At 37.6% G+C, this 16,385-nt stretch overlaps 1 protein-coding gene across 3 annotated transcripts in view; it reads left to right on the forward strand.

The window, feature by feature from the left end:
• The window catches only part of ROCK1 (Rho associated coiled-coil containing protein kinase 1), a 194,010-nt gene that overhangs the window by 61,059 nt on the left and 116,566 nt on the right, over positions 1–16,385 (forward strand). For all 3 annotated transcript variants that reach the window (XR_004248116.2, XM_032152675.2, XM_032152676.2), the window contains exons 3-8: positions 8,590–8,690; positions 9,243–9,380; positions 13,014–13,189; positions 14,287–14,371; positions 15,608–15,752; positions 16,072–16,210. Coding sequence is in view for 2 of the 3 variants with exons in the window: in XM_032152675.2 (XP_032008566.1) it covers positions 8,590–8,690; positions 9,243–9,380; positions 13,014–13,189; positions 14,287–14,371; positions 15,608–15,752; positions 16,072–16,210 (784 nt within the window). In the remaining variant the exon portion in view is untranslated. The remainder of the gene's footprint in view (positions 1–8,589; positions 8,691–9,242; positions 9,381–13,013; positions 13,190–14,286; positions 14,372–15,607; positions 15,753–16,071; positions 16,211–16,385) is intronic.

Consider the following 16,385-nt stretch of genomic DNA (forward strand, 5'->3'; position numbering starts at 1 on the left):
TGCAGCCTTGCAGCTTGATCTCAGACCGCTGTGCTAGCAATCAGCGAGACTCCGTGGGCATAGGACCCTCCGAGCCAGGTGCGGGACACAATCTCCTAGTGTGCCGTTTTCCAGGCCCGTTGGAAAAGCGCAGTATTAGGGTGGGACTGACCTGATATTCCAGGTGCCGTCTGTTACCCCTTTCTTTGACTAGGAAAGGGAACTCCCTGACCCCTTGCACTTCCCGAGTGAGGCAATGCCTCGCCCTGCTTCGGCTCGCGCACAGTGCGCTTCACCGACTGTCCTGCACCCACTGTTTGGCACTCCCTAGTGCGATGAGACCGGTACCTCAAGCAGAAATGCAGAAATCACCCGTCTTCTGTGTCGCTCGGGCTGGGAGCTGGAGACTGGAGCTGTTCCTATTCGGCCATCTTGGCTCCACCCCCAGTTTATTCTATTTCTTTGCACAGCATTATATGCTGAACATAATTCTGTGTAATTATTCAACACAATTTTAAATGTTACCTAATAGTCTATGTATATGAAATTATTTACTCTTTAAAATTGTAAAAACTACTTTATTGTAGATATCTTGGTCCCACATTATATCTCATTTCCTTAGGATAAATTCCTAGAAGTAAAATTTACTGGGTATAAAGTATGATTTTTATTTATTTTTAATTTAATTTATTTCTTGATACAGAGTCTCGGTCAGTCACCCATGCTGGAGTGCAGTGGCCCGAACTCGACTCACTGCAACCTCCACCTCTCGAGTTCAAGTGATTCTTGTGCCTCAGCCTCCCGAATAGCTGGGATTACAGGCGCCCACCACCATGCCCGGCTAATTTTTGTGTTTTTAGTAGAGACGGGGTTTCTCCATGTTGGCCAGGCTGGTCTTGAACTCCTGACCTCAAGCAATCCACCTGCCTTGGCCTCCTGAAGTGCTGGGATTATAGGCGTGAGTCACAGCGCCTGGCCAATTTTTAAAACAGTATTAGGAAAAATCATCCATTTGCTTTCTTGAAAATTAGATTGAAGAGTTTATAAATGATTGAAATGCTTTTGAATTTTTGGTAACCCAGAAGCTGTAAGTTAGCCTTTTTGCACTGGCCCTTTTGCTAACTTGTGATCATTTGGAGAATGATTAACTCTAAACAACTAGCTCTAATGATTAGCTAGTTAGTGGTTGTCAAGACTGTGGCTCCTATTTATGACTCAATTTGCTCATTTTATTTCTTGCTGAATATGTTGTATAGTAGTATTTTACTTCTCTGAATCTTAGCTTTCTGCCAGCATCACCTGACTCAATATAGTTGACAATCAGAAATTGCTAAAAGAGTCTAGATGGTCACAACATCCTATTTGGAGGTTTTAGAATGAATGAGGACTTACCAGATTTGTAATTTTGCAAGTATTATTTTGCATAAAACTAATTTTGTGAATAACAAAGAGGTCGAAATCTGCCATAGGAAAAGATACAACAGTTTAAGAAGGATTGGAAGTTCTGAGAAGTTTGCTGTTTTAGGTAAGGTGGCCAGGGTAGGCCTTGCTAAAAGGTGACATTTGAAAAAAGAATTGAAGTAGTTGGAGTTAGCCATGTGGATGTCTGAGGGAAGAGAGTGGCATACAGAGGAACAGGTAGTGCAAAGGCCTGAAGGGAGGAGAGTGTACCTGGCCTGTTTGAGGAACATCAAGGAAGCCAGTGTGGCTGGAGAGGATTAGGCAAGGGGGAGAATTGTAGGATGACATCATAGAGGTAAGGAAATGGGGAGGCTAGGTCATGTAGAGTCTTGTAGGCCATTGTAAGATCTTGGGCTTTTGCTCTGGGTGAGATGGCAAGACATTAGAGACTTTTGAGCAGAGAAGTGACATGATCTGACTTGTGTTTTAAGAACATCACCCTGTGTTGAGAATAGACACAGGGAAATCAGTTAAGAGTCTATCGCAGTAATCCAAGGAAGAGATGATGGTGACTTGGTCTAGCATGGTAGCAATGTAGAGGGTGAGAAGTTATCAGATTCCAGATATATTTCAAAGAGAGATCCAACATATTTTCCTGAAAGATAGGATGTGGAGTGTAAGAAGAAAAGGAGTCAAGAATACCCCCTAGGTTTTTGTCCTGAGCAAAATTGAGCCATCAGCCGAAGTGTGGGACACATAGGTATAAGTTTTGGGTGAGAATATTTCTTCAGTTTTTGGCACGTTAAATTTGAGATGTTTTTCAAGAGAGGATATATTTTGAAAGTAATTGAATAGATAAGTTTGAAGTTTAGGAGAGACATCTAGACTAGAGATAAAAATTTGGAAGTTGATATGTAGATGGTTTTTAAAGCCCACCAGAGAAGTGAGTGTAGATAGAGAAGTCACCATTGAGGACTGAGCCTTGGAATTCTCCAGTGTTAAGAAATCTGAGAGAAGGGGAGGAACCAGCCAAGGCAACTGAAAACTACTAAGGTTGAAAAGTAGTATCTTCAGTATTGTTGGAAGAATGTTGTGTCCTGAAAGTCAAGTAAAGAATGTGTATCAGGAGAGAGTGATCAAAGTGTTAAAGCCATTAATATATCAAGATGAGGGCTGAGAATTGGTCATTGGATTTAGCAACATGATGCTCATTTGTGACTTCGACAAGTAGTTTTGAAGGAAAGGTAAGAGCCAACCTGAAGTGGGTTTTAGAGCAAATAGTAGGAAAGATTTAGTCACAGAAAGTATGGACAACTTTTGAGAAATTTTGCTGCAGTGGGGAGTTGAGTAATGGGATAGTAGCTGCTGAGAGAAATGGGATCAAGAGTTTTTTTTTGTTTGTTTCCCTAAGATGGGAAAGAAAACAGCATGGTGGGATCCAGTTAGGAAGGGGAAAGCTTAGTAATAGAGGAGAAAGGGGAGAATTGCTTGAGCAATGTCCTTGAACTACAGTAATGAAAAAGGATGACATCTAGTGCATGAGTGGAGGGTTTAACTTAAGATAGAAGTAGTCTCCCATAGTAAAAGATGAAAAGACAAAATATATGCTTGTACATGCTGATAGTTAAGTGTGTAAGTGGCGTTAAGTCAGTGGTAGTTTTCTTCTGATTGTTTCGTTCGTTTCAGGGTAGTAGCCAAACAAGATCATTAGCTGTGAATGAGGATCAGTGGGAGAGCTGTGGGAGGTGTGTGAAGAAAGAAGAAAACTTGAAATACATCTCTAGGAGAGTGGGAGAGTGACTAGAAATTTAGGATTGCCAAGTAGAACTAAGGGCCAGCTTGATGTTTGTGATTATGAATTTTAAAATAGGATCGGTCATTGTGATTTTATGTATTTATCGAGACATATTCAACTGCATGGGTGCTGACATAGAGTAGTTGGAGAGTTGGATTTAACTATAATAGGATTGTTGTTTTGCCAAACTAAGTAAAGTGAGGCAGAAGAGAGCTCATGACATTAAAGGTATATGCAAGGGAGTGATTATAATAATTGACCATGTAATTTAAGTTGGCTAGGTAGGAAAAAGAGGCTATCAGTGCAACGAGGGAAAGTACGAGTGGAGTAGAATCAATGGATTGGAGGTCCTGGTAGGATTGGGGTTGTTAGAGTTAAGCTGCTAGAGGAACTAAGCAGGAAAGCTATAAGAGAGTGCTTAGAGAGTGTAAGTTTTCTAATTGAAATTGTTGGAAGATTATAATTATGAGTAATGACAAGGTCTAGTATGTGACCATGGAAATGAGTGACCAAGGTAAGGCAGAGGACAAGATCATTGAAGGAGAGAAGTATAGGTGTTGAGAGGCCAAGGTACTGTAAGTATTATCTGTGGGCATATTAAAGTTATTAAGAATTAAAACAGGAGAATATTGGAGAGAAGTTCAGTAAATCAGGAAGTAAAACTGTCTAGCAATGAGACGTGGTGACCTCTGAGAGTCAGTAGATTACAGCAACAATGAGAGGTGGGAAATACAACCTAATACAATGAAAATCAAAGCTAGCAGGTTTAGGGGTGGGGATGTGGGGGATCTCCCACTTTCAGGGTTGGTGGTCTAAGGCATGTGGAAAAGTAAAGGTCCCCACTTGAGAGCTGTGGGGAAGCAGTGCCCTCAGAAGGCCACTGGGTTTTATTAGAGCAGGAGTTGGTGAACTACAGCCCACAGGCCAAATCTCACCCACCACTATGGCTTATAAACTAAGCATGTTTTTTGTATTTTTTCGTGATTGGAAAAAAAAGTCAAAAGAATATATAATTGAAGAATATACAATTGCATGTATAAGTTTGGAGTTTAAGAGAGACATCTAGACTAGAGATAAAAATTTGGAAGTTGATATGTAGATGGTTTTTAAAGCCCATCATGATCATGATGGTGAAATGATGAAATAATATCATGAATGTGAAATAATAGGAAATTCAGATTTCAGTGTCCATAAATAAAGTTTTCTTGGGATGTTGCCACACTTTAAAAAATGTATTGTGTATAGCTGCTTTTGTTCTATAACACCTAAGCTGAGTAGCTACAACAGCGACCATATGTAATGCTCTCCTTGCTTCACACTGCTGCTCAGCACAGTAGAAATCACAGTTATGCTGTTATAGCTTGACAGTTTTGAGTGCTGTATGTACCACCATATCACAACATTTTATTTGTTTTCTATTACCAGTGCATACACATGTGTCAAAGCAAGAAGAGAAGAGTATACTTGAAATGTTGTCCTTTTTTTCCCTCCCCTAAGAGACTGTCGCACAGGCAGGAGTGCAGTGGCACGTTCATAGCTCACTGCAGCCTCGAACTCCTAGGCTCAAGCAGTCCTTCTGCCTCAGCCTCCCAAGTAGCTGGGACTACAGGTGCATGCCACCATGTGCCTGGCTAATTTTTAAGTTTTTTGTAAAGACAAGTCTTGCTGTGTTGTCCAGGCTGGTCTCAAACTCCTGGCCTTGAGCAATTCTCCTGCCTCCTTGTCCCAAAGCACTGGGATTACAGGTGTGAGCCATCATGCCCAGCCCAAATGTTGTCCTTTTTGAAGCACAATGGAGTATGGATTATTTTTATCAGGTTAGGTGGCAAAGCATTTTTTTAAATTATGCAGTGACAGTATAGCTGTGCTAAAGGAATACAGTGTACATTGGACATTCCCAGACTAAGCACTCACTGTGATCTTCCTGACTCATAGGACAGCAACAGTAAGAAAAAATAGAAAATTTAAAATAGAGTATCTCATCCCAGTAAAATTTCTTCATAAAGAAAAATGATCATGCAGGCTTAACCAAAAAAAAAAAAAAAAAAAAAAAACAGGCTGCAATGTTATGTAAGTGTACGAGTGGTTTATTCACTAGCTGAGCAGAGAAAGCTGTTCACTGATGGTGTGTGATTGCAGCAGCCAAACAAATGTGTACAGAGAGAAAAACTTGCCTAAGACTGTTAGCCTTTGGGCAAGAATAGCTGCTCAAAGAATTGGGGGTATTGGGAGTGGCATCAATAGTCAGTTAAAAAATAACCAATTTTGAGTTGTTTTCCTTGACTCTTGTTTATTTGAGCAATCAATGCAGAGTTTGAAGTGACTGAAGAATTAGCCTGTGTATATAGTCTCCCCTTACAGACTTGGGAAAGCTTTGTCTTATTTTCTTTAGAATATGTATCACAATGTGAAATTAAGTTACATATTTATTTATGTACTTGTTATTTTTCTTTACTCTAGAGCAGCAGTCCCCAAACTTTTTGGCACCAGGGACCAGTTTTGTGGACGACGTTTCTATGGACAGGATGGGGGTTGGGGGGTGGCAGACGGGATGGTTTTATGAAACTATTCCACCACAGATCATCAGGCATTAAAAAAAGATTCTCATAAGGAATGTGCAACCTGGATCCCTCGCATGTGCAGTTCACAATAGGGTTTGTGCCCCTGTGAGAATTTAATGCCGCTGCTGATCTGACAAGAAGTGGAGCTCAGATGGTAATGCTTGGCCACCCGCTGCTCACCTCCTGCTATATGGCCCAGTTCCTAATAGGCCGGTACAGGTCCACGGCTTAGGGGTTGGGAATCCCTGTTCTAGTGCATGCATTGTTTTCTGTCTCAATGGAGCCATAAGCCTACAAAGTTCAGGCTATATAGTACCCCTAGACCAAGAGTGGGTTTCTTACATGACTACTTTACAATAAATAGGCTTCGTTTAAGATCCTGAGATTTGGGTGGGTGTGAATACGTAGTCCTGAGTGTTTGGGAAACTAAAGTCTAATGCTTAGAATTTTACCATCAAGTTCTTGATTAGTTCTAGGTTGGACCCCTGGTGAGATGAACTAGGAAAACTAGAACCACAGAATCTCTGAGTTTGATTGAAAGCCATCCAACAGAGGCATTTACACCTGTATTAGAACAAGCTAAAATCCAAGGCAGTAGAACATAGAAAGATCTTTTAGATTTCAAATGACTTGTCTGCAGTCTTTGTCAAGACTCTACAGCCTATTCTAGCTCATAGCTAGAACCAAGAATCTTTTCTCAACCTCACAGGCTATTATATTATCCAGGTTCAGAACTTTCTCTCTCACCTGGGGTATTACAATACTCTTAAAATTCTCCCCACCTCCTGTCTTGCCTTTATTGAACTCATCTTCTACATATTCCCTTGAGTAGTTTTCCTGAAATGTAAGTTTGACTATCTTTTTTTATCCATCATAATTCCTTTTCGTGGCTTCCTGCCCATAGTAGTGGTGCTTCTCAGTTCCCAGCAGATTCCAGAGGATTCCTCAGGGACTGTATTATGGAAGAGCCTAAAGCAGATGAAGCTCTGTCTCTTCTCTGACACCTTTAACCTCGTTTAGAACAGAGCAGTTTCTTTGATCTGTTTTATGTAGGGAGCTGCTTTAAACTTTAATGTGAAAACGGTTTTTGATACTTAAATAGTAGTTTTATTACTGTAACTACTGGCTGACAGGTAAAGTTCAAGCTCTTGAACTTATCCAAGGCTCTCTAGCCTCTTCTGTCAGTCCTTACTACAAACTTGATACTCCAGTAACATAGAACTTAGATACAGTTCCTCTGTGCTTGGTTTACATTGCTTGTCTGCTTATATTGTTTGTTTGTTCTTTCCTTTTTTTGAGACAGAGTTCGCTCTGTCGCCCAGACTGGAGTGCACTGGTGTGATCTTGGCTCACTGCAACGTTCACCTCCGGGGCTTAGGTGATCCTCCCACCTCAGCCTCCTGAGTAACTGGGACTACAGGAGACTACCACTGAACCCAGCTAATTTTTAAAAAACTATTATTTGTAGAGACAGGGTTTCATCATGTTTCCCAGGCTGGTCTTGAACTCCTGGACTCATACATTCTGCTTGCCTCAGCTTCCCAAATTGTTGGGATTACAGGCGTGAGCCACCACACTCGGCCTGTTCTTTCACTCTCTATCACCTAGCTAACTGCCGCTATTCAGTTTAGACTTGTTTCAGGTACCATCATTTACAGAAAGTCTTCCTAGCTATCTCTTACCCCAGCAGACTTTAGTTAGGTGTCCTCCTTAGTACTCAAAAAACTGTTTATCTTCCTTATTACATTTTATTGAATTCTTTTTTTCATTGTTTCTGTTTCATTTGCTAGAGTTTGAACTCTTAAAGAATAGGAACTACATTTTAACGTTACCTTTATCTCCAGTGCCATACAGCCTGATGTATGGTAGATACAAATATTTGTGCAGTGAATTAATTGATTATTGTTCATCTTTCTGGTGCATCTTGCAGTGGATATGTAACCTCAAATTAAAGGTACTTACAGCTTTGTAGAAATTTGCTCTCTTTTGCATGTATTTATTGGTCATAAAGTACACAAACACTTGAGTTTAAATGTGCATTTGAAAAGGAAAACAAGAATATTAATACAGCTCTTATTAGGAACTAGAACTGAAGTTTAATAGCTGCTGTGTATTTTGTACAACTCTGAAATGTGAAGCTTTTCCATGTAATCTCATGCCAGTGTTGACCCATGTGGATTAAAATAGCCCTATTTTAATCTATGACCAAATTAGGAATTAGAATATCTATCCAGTGGGGATTTGTGAATTATCGTAGTTTGTAGTATGACAGGTTTATATAAATAATTGCAGTGATTTTCACTGTGTGTTTCAAGTTAAAATCTAGGTTCAAATAGAGAAATGTAATGCTCTAAGTATTAAAGATTACCAGTTGGAAAATTTACTGTTTTTTTTAGTGTATTTGCCTTTGATATCTTAAATTACGTCTTTTTTTTAAAGGGTCACTAAAACTGACCTTATAAAAAGAAAAATTTATTCCAGTATTAATCTATCTACTCATGTTTCCTAAATTCAGATTTGATGTGTACTTAAAATACCAGGAACTAATTAGCTAATTATTTTCAGCTTTTGTTTGTAGTGTAATATTTGTTTTTAAAACATTCTATTAAGTCAAATTTTGATTGATAAAAACCTTTAGTAGCTGTAATAAGTTATTCTGGAATTTACTTTAAAAAATCTTAGCAAATTGAACATTTAGCTACTTTATAGCTTCAAGTTTCACCATATTTTCAAATAATTCTTCATGAAGTTTGTTGTTTTTCATTGTGTTTCTTAAGAACTCGAATGTAAAATAAGTAGTGCTAGTTGTAATGCTTTAGTGATTTAAAATGATAAACTTTTCTTTTCATACAGATAAAGACACAATAAATAAAATCAGAGATTTACGAATGAAAGCTGAAGATTATGAAGTAGTGAAGGTGATTGGTAGAGGTGCATTTGGAGAAGTTCAATTGGTAAGTTATTTTAATGAGAATACAAAAGGACTTTATTAAATTAAAATAATCCACTTGTGTGTTTAACATATTATTTGGGAAAATACTGTTTTTATAGAATTGTTGCTTTAAGTTCCTTTAGACATTGTTGCCTAAGGGTATGGAAGCCTAGTGTCAAATCCAGCCATAGTGGGAAGTGTTTTCCCCAAGTATCTGTAGCAGTGAAGAAGTGTCAGTCATCAGAAGAGAAATCTTTGCTCCTAATATTAGACTAAAATGCTGTAGAATAGTAAGCTTTATAAACAGGAAGCAGCTTACATAGCAGTGTGGAGGGGGGAACGTATCTTGTAATATAGGAAATAAATATTTTTTTAAAACATTACTTCTGATAATTAAAGTCTCAAGACATTAGCTACTTGGAATAATTTGGCAGAAGAGAAGAAATAAAAATAACTGAAACAGTAAGGCTAAATTATTTAGCAAGTATTAAAAGCACTTAGTAAATTGTTCTGTGAAACCTTGAGCTTTAAATGTTAACAAAAGGTTCATTATTTTCCCTTTTCAATTTTAAAGGTAAGGCATAAATCCACCAGGAAGGTATATGCTATGAAGCTTCTCAGCAAATTTGAAATGATTAAGAGATCTGATTCTGCTTTTTTCTGGGAAGAAAGGGACATCATGGCTTTTGCCAACAGTCCTTGGGTTGTTCAGGTATGATTTTGCTACTCTTTCATTATTGCTGCATTAGTTTGTAACTAAACATATCTGAGAAGCTTAGTTTGTGTTTTAGAATAGTAATAGAGAATTTACTGGCAGTTACAAAATTATCTAATTACCTTGTAAATCTTAAAATTTAGTTGTATTGAATCATTTCTAGCAAGAAAGGCTACAACAAAATAATCATGCTTCTGTAGAATTTATATATAGGAAATTTAATTTAAATGTAGAATTTGGGCTGGGCGTGATGGCTCATGCCTATAATCTCAATACTTTGGGAGGACAAGGCGGGAGGATAGCTTGAGCCCAGGAATTTGAGGCCAGCCTGGGCAACATGGTGATACCTATCTCTACAAAAAATTAAAAAAATTATTGAGGCATGGTGGTACATGCCTGTGGTTCTAGCTACTGGGGAGGCTGAAGCAGGAGGATTGCTTGAGTCCAGGAGGTCGAGGCTGCAGTGAGCCGTGTTCACATCACTGCACTCCAGCCTGGGCAACAGAGTGAGACCCTGTCTCAAAAATAAAAATAGTAAATATAAAATTTAAACACAGAATTTTAAATTAGATATTTTTAAATACAGAAGATATAGAAAACTTAATCTACTTAGATTTGAGGGAAGTCATATATTATTAAAATTTAAATAGATACTTTTATTTAATATTGAATTTTTCCCCCCAAACATGAGGCTCTCATTTTGTTTAGCTGTCTCCTCATTTATTTGTCTCTTATTTTGTGAAGAGGAGATAATAAGAAATAAAGGGAAAGTGAGAGGAAACCAAGTTAAGCTAGGTCACTAAATAATACTTGTCTTTAGGTTTTCATTGGAAAGAAAAACTAGAAGTCAGTAGTTTTGGGTCCTCGTCTTGATTGCCATAGGCCTTTCTCTGAAGCTGTGGCCATGTTACTTAACATCTCTGGGCCACAATTTCCTTGTTCGTAAGTGTGAAAGTTGTCTTTGATTGGTTATGTTCAATTGTGGAGGCACCTTAGGCAAAATCTTGGGGTCAAGTGGGGTTTTGGGTAGATTATAATTCTGAGTTTTCTGTCTGCTTTTTTGAGTTGAGCTTCATGTTTTAGCTGTCTTATGTATTCGGGTCCTTAATGCAAAATGTCATACGGGAGAGGTTAAACTGGGCTAGACCATTTCTAATTTTCTAACATGTTTTTGTGATTTATTTATAATATATAATGAAGGCTATCCTTAAAAAGCATACCAGTAATTGGAATTAAAAGGATATGAAAAATGTTGAAGGTTTATGCCATAGCATTTTTTTTTTTTTTTTTTTTTTTTTTTGCGGTGGAGTCTCACTCTGTCGCCCAGGCTGGAGTGCAGTGGTGCTATCTCGGCTCACTGCAAGCAAGCTCTGCCTCCTGAGTTCACGCCATTCTCCTGCCTCAGCCTCCTGAGTAGATGGGACAACAGGCGCCTGCCGCCACGCCCGGCTAATATTTTTTGAATTTTTAGTAGAGACGGGTTTCACTGTGTTAGCCAGGATGATCTCAATCTCCTGACCTCGTGATCCGCCTGCCCTGGCCTCCCAAAGTCCTGGAATTACAGGCGTGAGCCACCGTGCCCGGTCACCATAGTACTTTTAAACTTGAAATGTCTATGTTTTTACCAACTATGTAGATCAGAGTTTCTCAGTCTTAATACTGTTGACATTTTGGGCCAGATAATTCTTTGTTGTTGGGGGCTATCCTTTACATTATTTCAGTTACTAATGTGATTATTTAGGATGTTTGGCAGCATTCCTGGCCTGTACACAGGAGATGCTAGTAGCAACTCTTCCCACCTCACACACAGTTGTGACAACCAAAAATGTGTTCACCACTGGTTAACAACCACTGATACATGAATGTTCAGTGTCTGTTAGTGAAAAGATATGTGACATAATTGTTACTTTCAGGGCTATTTACAATTTAGGTATTCAGAGCTTTATTTCTCTGGATATATCGTCTATAAATAGGGTAAAACTGTCACCAAATTAACAGTATTTCTTTATGGGGCCCAAATGACAAATTGTATACTTTAATCTGGGATAGTCATGAAATGCCACTTTGTTTCTTATCCTTCTATCTTCCCCCAAAATACATTTTTTACCTTAAAATAACTGAGTCTGGGCTGGGTGTGGTGGCCGCCATGCCTGTAATCCGAGCACTTTGAGAGGCTGAGACAGGAAGATCACTTGAGGGCAGGAGTTCAAGAGTGGCTCCCAACCTCTACAAAAAAAACAAAAAATCAAAACAAAGTAGCTGAATCTATAACTACAATTATTAAACACTGTTGAAAAAAATGAAACATTAAGAAGATTTTAAGACAAACATCTGGGTAAATTAGAGATCATCTTCTCTAGGGCTTTTTTTTTTTTAGTTTAATTCTAAACTTCTTGTATTTACTTAAAATGTTATTTTCTAAATTTGCCCTTCTTTTTATTTGATCCCCAGTCACATAATATATTTATGCCTGATATCCTCGCTAATTTCACATTAGTGGATTTTACTGTTACTATTTTAACCCTAGCCGCTGCCTTCCTCCTACTTCTGTGTTGGCTATTACTGCTCCTCCTCCTGACTGCTGTCATTTGTTGAGCATCTGTTGCACTAAGTGCTTTCTATATTCAGTAATCTTTTTTAACAACCTTCAACCCTGAAAGACAGTTAATCTGTTAGGTGCACTGTTACTTTATGGATTAGTTTATGATTTGGTTCATTAAGCCTTTATTAAGCAATTGCTAACTGCCAGGCATCTGGATACTTGACTAAGCAGCAGGTATAAAAGTTAAACAAAGTATAGTCCTTACAGTGTTTTAGAAAATATTATAGTCTCGTAGGCTCGGGTAGGTTAAGGAAATTACTAGTCACATAGTTAATAAGAAACAGCTGAGGCCGGGCACAGTGGCTCACGCCTATAATCCCAGCACTTTGCAGGGCCAGGGCGGGCGGATCACGAGGTCAGGAGATCGAGACCATCCTGGCTAACATGGTGAAACCCCATCTCTACTAAAAATACAAAAAATTAGCCGGGCGTGGTGGCGGGTGCCTGTAGCCCCAGCTACTCGGGAGGCTGAGGTAGGAGAATGGCATGAACCTGGGAGGCAGAGCTTGCAGTGAGCCGAGATCGTGCCACTGCACTCCAGCCTGGGGAAAAAGAGAACCCCCCAAAAAAAAAAAAAAAAAAAAAAAAAAAGAAACAGCTGAAACTGTAAGCCAAATTTATCAAAGACTTCTTGAGCATTGTGATATTGATATAAATTTAATAGTAGACCCCACTGATGCACAGGTTAAATTAGAAGTACAGTATTTCTTTGCCTAGGAGACTTGTATATTTACTGAAAATATTACAGTTTAAAAAAATTCTCAGTAAAAGAAATTCAAATAGTGTAGAAAGTTATGAAGAAAGGATATCTTCATGTAACTCTTCTGAATAATCATGTTATAGTCCTTTTGCGTATACAAGGGTCTTTGTGGCATTTATGTTTGTCTTTTTTTAAAAACTAGACTTGCAACTTCTGTAATTTGATTATTTCACTTAAATCTTTTATTAGCATTTTTGCCACTTTTTAAGTGAAACAATTTTGTTTAACATTAATGAATGTGTTTTGTTTGTTTTTTCTATTTGTATAGCTTTTTTATGCATTCCAAGATGATCGTTATCTCTACATGGTGATGGAATACATGCCTGGTGGAGATCTTGTAAACTTAATGAGCAACTATGATGTGCCTGAAAAATGGGCACGATTCTATACTGCAGAAGTAGTTCTTGCATTGGATGCAATCCATTCCATGGGTTTTATTCACAGGTAAAGATAAAAGTGCTTTAAATTTTCTCATTTGTTGAGGGAAATAGCTAAAAATAACTTTAACATTTCTTACTCTCAGTTCACCCATTCTTCTTCCGTATGACATGAGTGACATTTCAGAACTCAAGACTCTGGCCGGGCGCTGCCTCACGCCTGTAATCCCAGAGCTTTAGGAGGCCGAGGCAGGCAGATCTCTTGAGCTCAGGAGTTTGACACCAGCCTGGGCAACATGGTGAAACCCATCTCTACAAAGAAAAAAAAAAACAGGTGTGGTGGCATGCACCTGTGGTCCCAGCTCCTTGGGAGGCGAAGGTGGGAGGATTGCTTGAGCCTGGGAGCAGAGGTTTCAGTGAGCTGAGATCTAGTCACTGCACTTCAGACTGGGTGACAGAGTGAGATTCCATCTCAGGAAGGGGGAAAAAAAAAGAACTCCAGACTTTGAAGTTTATAATTTTAGCATTTCAATTTAATGTTGATATAAATGTATTCTTTAATATCCCTTAATCTGATCATATAGCCTTTAAATGGTATTCTGAAAAGTAAAACTTGTAAACTAGTTTTCTAAGGTATGTGCCGGGAGTTAAACACTTTGATGTTAATTTTTTAAATATGTAACTTAATTTGCTTTTAATTAGTGAATAGGTCGTATTTATTCATTAGACGAATAGTTTCATTTGTTGTACAAACACTGCTTGAATCCTGTGTGCAGTTGCTGTGCCTACATGTCAGGGATCAAAAATGAAAGTGACTTAGACCCTGCCCTGGGTTTTTTTTATGTACTTATCTAATATGTTTCAATCATCTTTTATGTCTGAGTGTTGTGTTTTTGATGGTCTGTCTCTCTCAAACGATTTGATTTTCCCTCTGAAAGAATCAAACTTTTTAAAAAGGAATATATATGTTTTCTTCTGCGGCATTAACATGTAAAGAAGTTTCTTTGATGAAATTTAATTTATAGATGTGGATAGAGAACACATACAGATCAAAGATGGCCTTACCTAGATTGAGGATGCTTGATCTAAAATAACTGCCTCATATAATTTTTACAGTGTCTAATCTGTTTCAGAAAATACTGTACTATTTTTTCCCTCCCGCAGAGATGTGAAGCCTGATAACATGCTGCTGGATAAATCTGGACATTTGAAGTTAGCAGATTTTGGTACTTGTATGAAGATGAATAAGGTTAATTAACTAGATTTTAATTTAGTTTTTGCTAATTCAAGGTAGATGCTTCTTTAGAAAATAGTTTAAGAATTTACTAACCGTAGCTGGACTTGTCCAGAATTGATAGAACCTTGTTTGTTGAACTAGATACCATGGTTTCAATGTTGTATTAGTAACTTGTTAGTGATTTATTTTTTCCTCTCTATTTAGGGTAAATATGGATTGCCAGATTTACTAAATCCTTCATAACAACTCTAATATACACTACTGGTAACTAGGAATGGAATTAGCTTAAATGTCACCAAATACTTACGCCAGTGTTAAAATTAGACTTTCATAAAAATTGGATTCCAGTAATGTGTGTATTTTTTAGTGTTTTACTTCAGTTAACATATGAAAGATTTTACTGCTTATTTTAGGAGTGAGTCTTAAAAGATACCTATCCTCACTATTTATATAATAAATAACATATACACAGCTGAAGGAGCCGTGTATATGTTATTCCTTCACTTCATATACACAGTGAAGGAAACACTGCATGAGAACTTTTGTGTGAACGTTTAGTTATAATTCTGTTTCATTAATACCAGCGAATATAGGTAACAACTAACAAGTCTCTCAGGTTTGGTGGGGGAGGGCAGTTAAAATTCACATCAAATAGATATTCACTGTGCTTTACACTATTATGCCCTTTTCCCGTACATATGCTTCCCCAGTTTGTATTTGTACAGTCAGCTTTTGTATGTTTCTTTTGTAGTTTCAAACGTAGTTAAATAGCTATTTTAGTAGAAAATAATGAAGTCAGCGTTTATACCAATATGTTGTAACATGCCCTATCCTATGAACTCCCCAATGTATTTGCGCTGGCCTATGTACTTGTTCTCGGCAGTTAAGATGGTATCATGATATTGGCACAACTTGGGGAATAATAAATGGTGGCAGTATGTCTTTCTAGTGAGCAGTATTACAAAATAATCACTGGTGTGTGTATATATGTGAATACACGTGTGTGTGTATGCATACACATGTATACACATACATACATTATATGGTATATATGTATATGGTGTGTATATAGTATGTATATATATGATTAAGCTGTGTTAATTTTTGTCAGGTTTCCATTAGGTTTTAATATATGATATTTTATAGCTCAAAGATTTGGAGTCCCATAGGTTATATTAGTAAGAAAGTCATTTTAAATAATTGAGACTTTATATCCTAATTCAAAATTTGACCTGCCGCTCTTTTTAGGAAGGCATGGTACGATGTGATACAGCGGTTGGAACACCTGATTATATTTCCCCTGAAGTATTAAAATCCCAAGGTGGTGATGGTTATTATGGAAGAGAATGTGACTGGTGGTCGGTTGGGGTATTTTTATACGAAATGCTTGTAGGTGAGTAAAGGAAGATTTTATGTCTCTCTATTATAGTTGTTCATCTCAAAACTTGCCACTTGGCTCTTTCTAATATATTTATTATATTAAGCAATCTTGATTTTGTTTGTGGGTAATAAACATGATCCAAACCTGCTTTGTATGTGTTTTAGCATTTAGAGGCTTAGAGCAACTTTGTGATGTGTTCTTTTTATATATTAGGTGTATGTTTTTAGTTTAATACATACCTAATAAAACGGGTAACTTTGACTCTTCCTTTGAAACTGACTTTTTAAAAATGTATTTCATTTTGCTTTTGTTTTCTTTATCAATTTTTCAGGTGATACACCTTTTTATGCAGATTCTTTGGTTGGAACTTACAGTAAAATTATGAACCATAAAAATTCACTTACCTTTCCTGATGATAATGACATATCAAAAGAAGCAAAAAACCTTATTTGTGCCTTCCTTACTGACAGGTAAATAATTTTAAAATTGAGCCTGTATTAATTCTGAGGACTTCTCATCTTCTGCTCCATTTTTAAGGTCCGTATCTGAGCTTCTACATGTAAATTGTTAGAATATAAATGCTACCATTCTCAAAACTGTTAATGACAGTGAAACCTGACGTAATTTTATGATATTCTAGATATC

Source organism: Hylobates moloch, unplaced genomic scaffold, assembly GCF_009828535.3.
Source record: "Hylobates moloch isolate HMO894 unplaced genomic scaffold, HMol_V3 SCAFFOLD_5, whole genome shotgun sequence".
NCBI classification, from domain to species: domain Eukaryota; kingdom Metazoa; phylum Chordata; class Mammalia; order Primates; family Hylobatidae; genus Hylobates; species Hylobates moloch.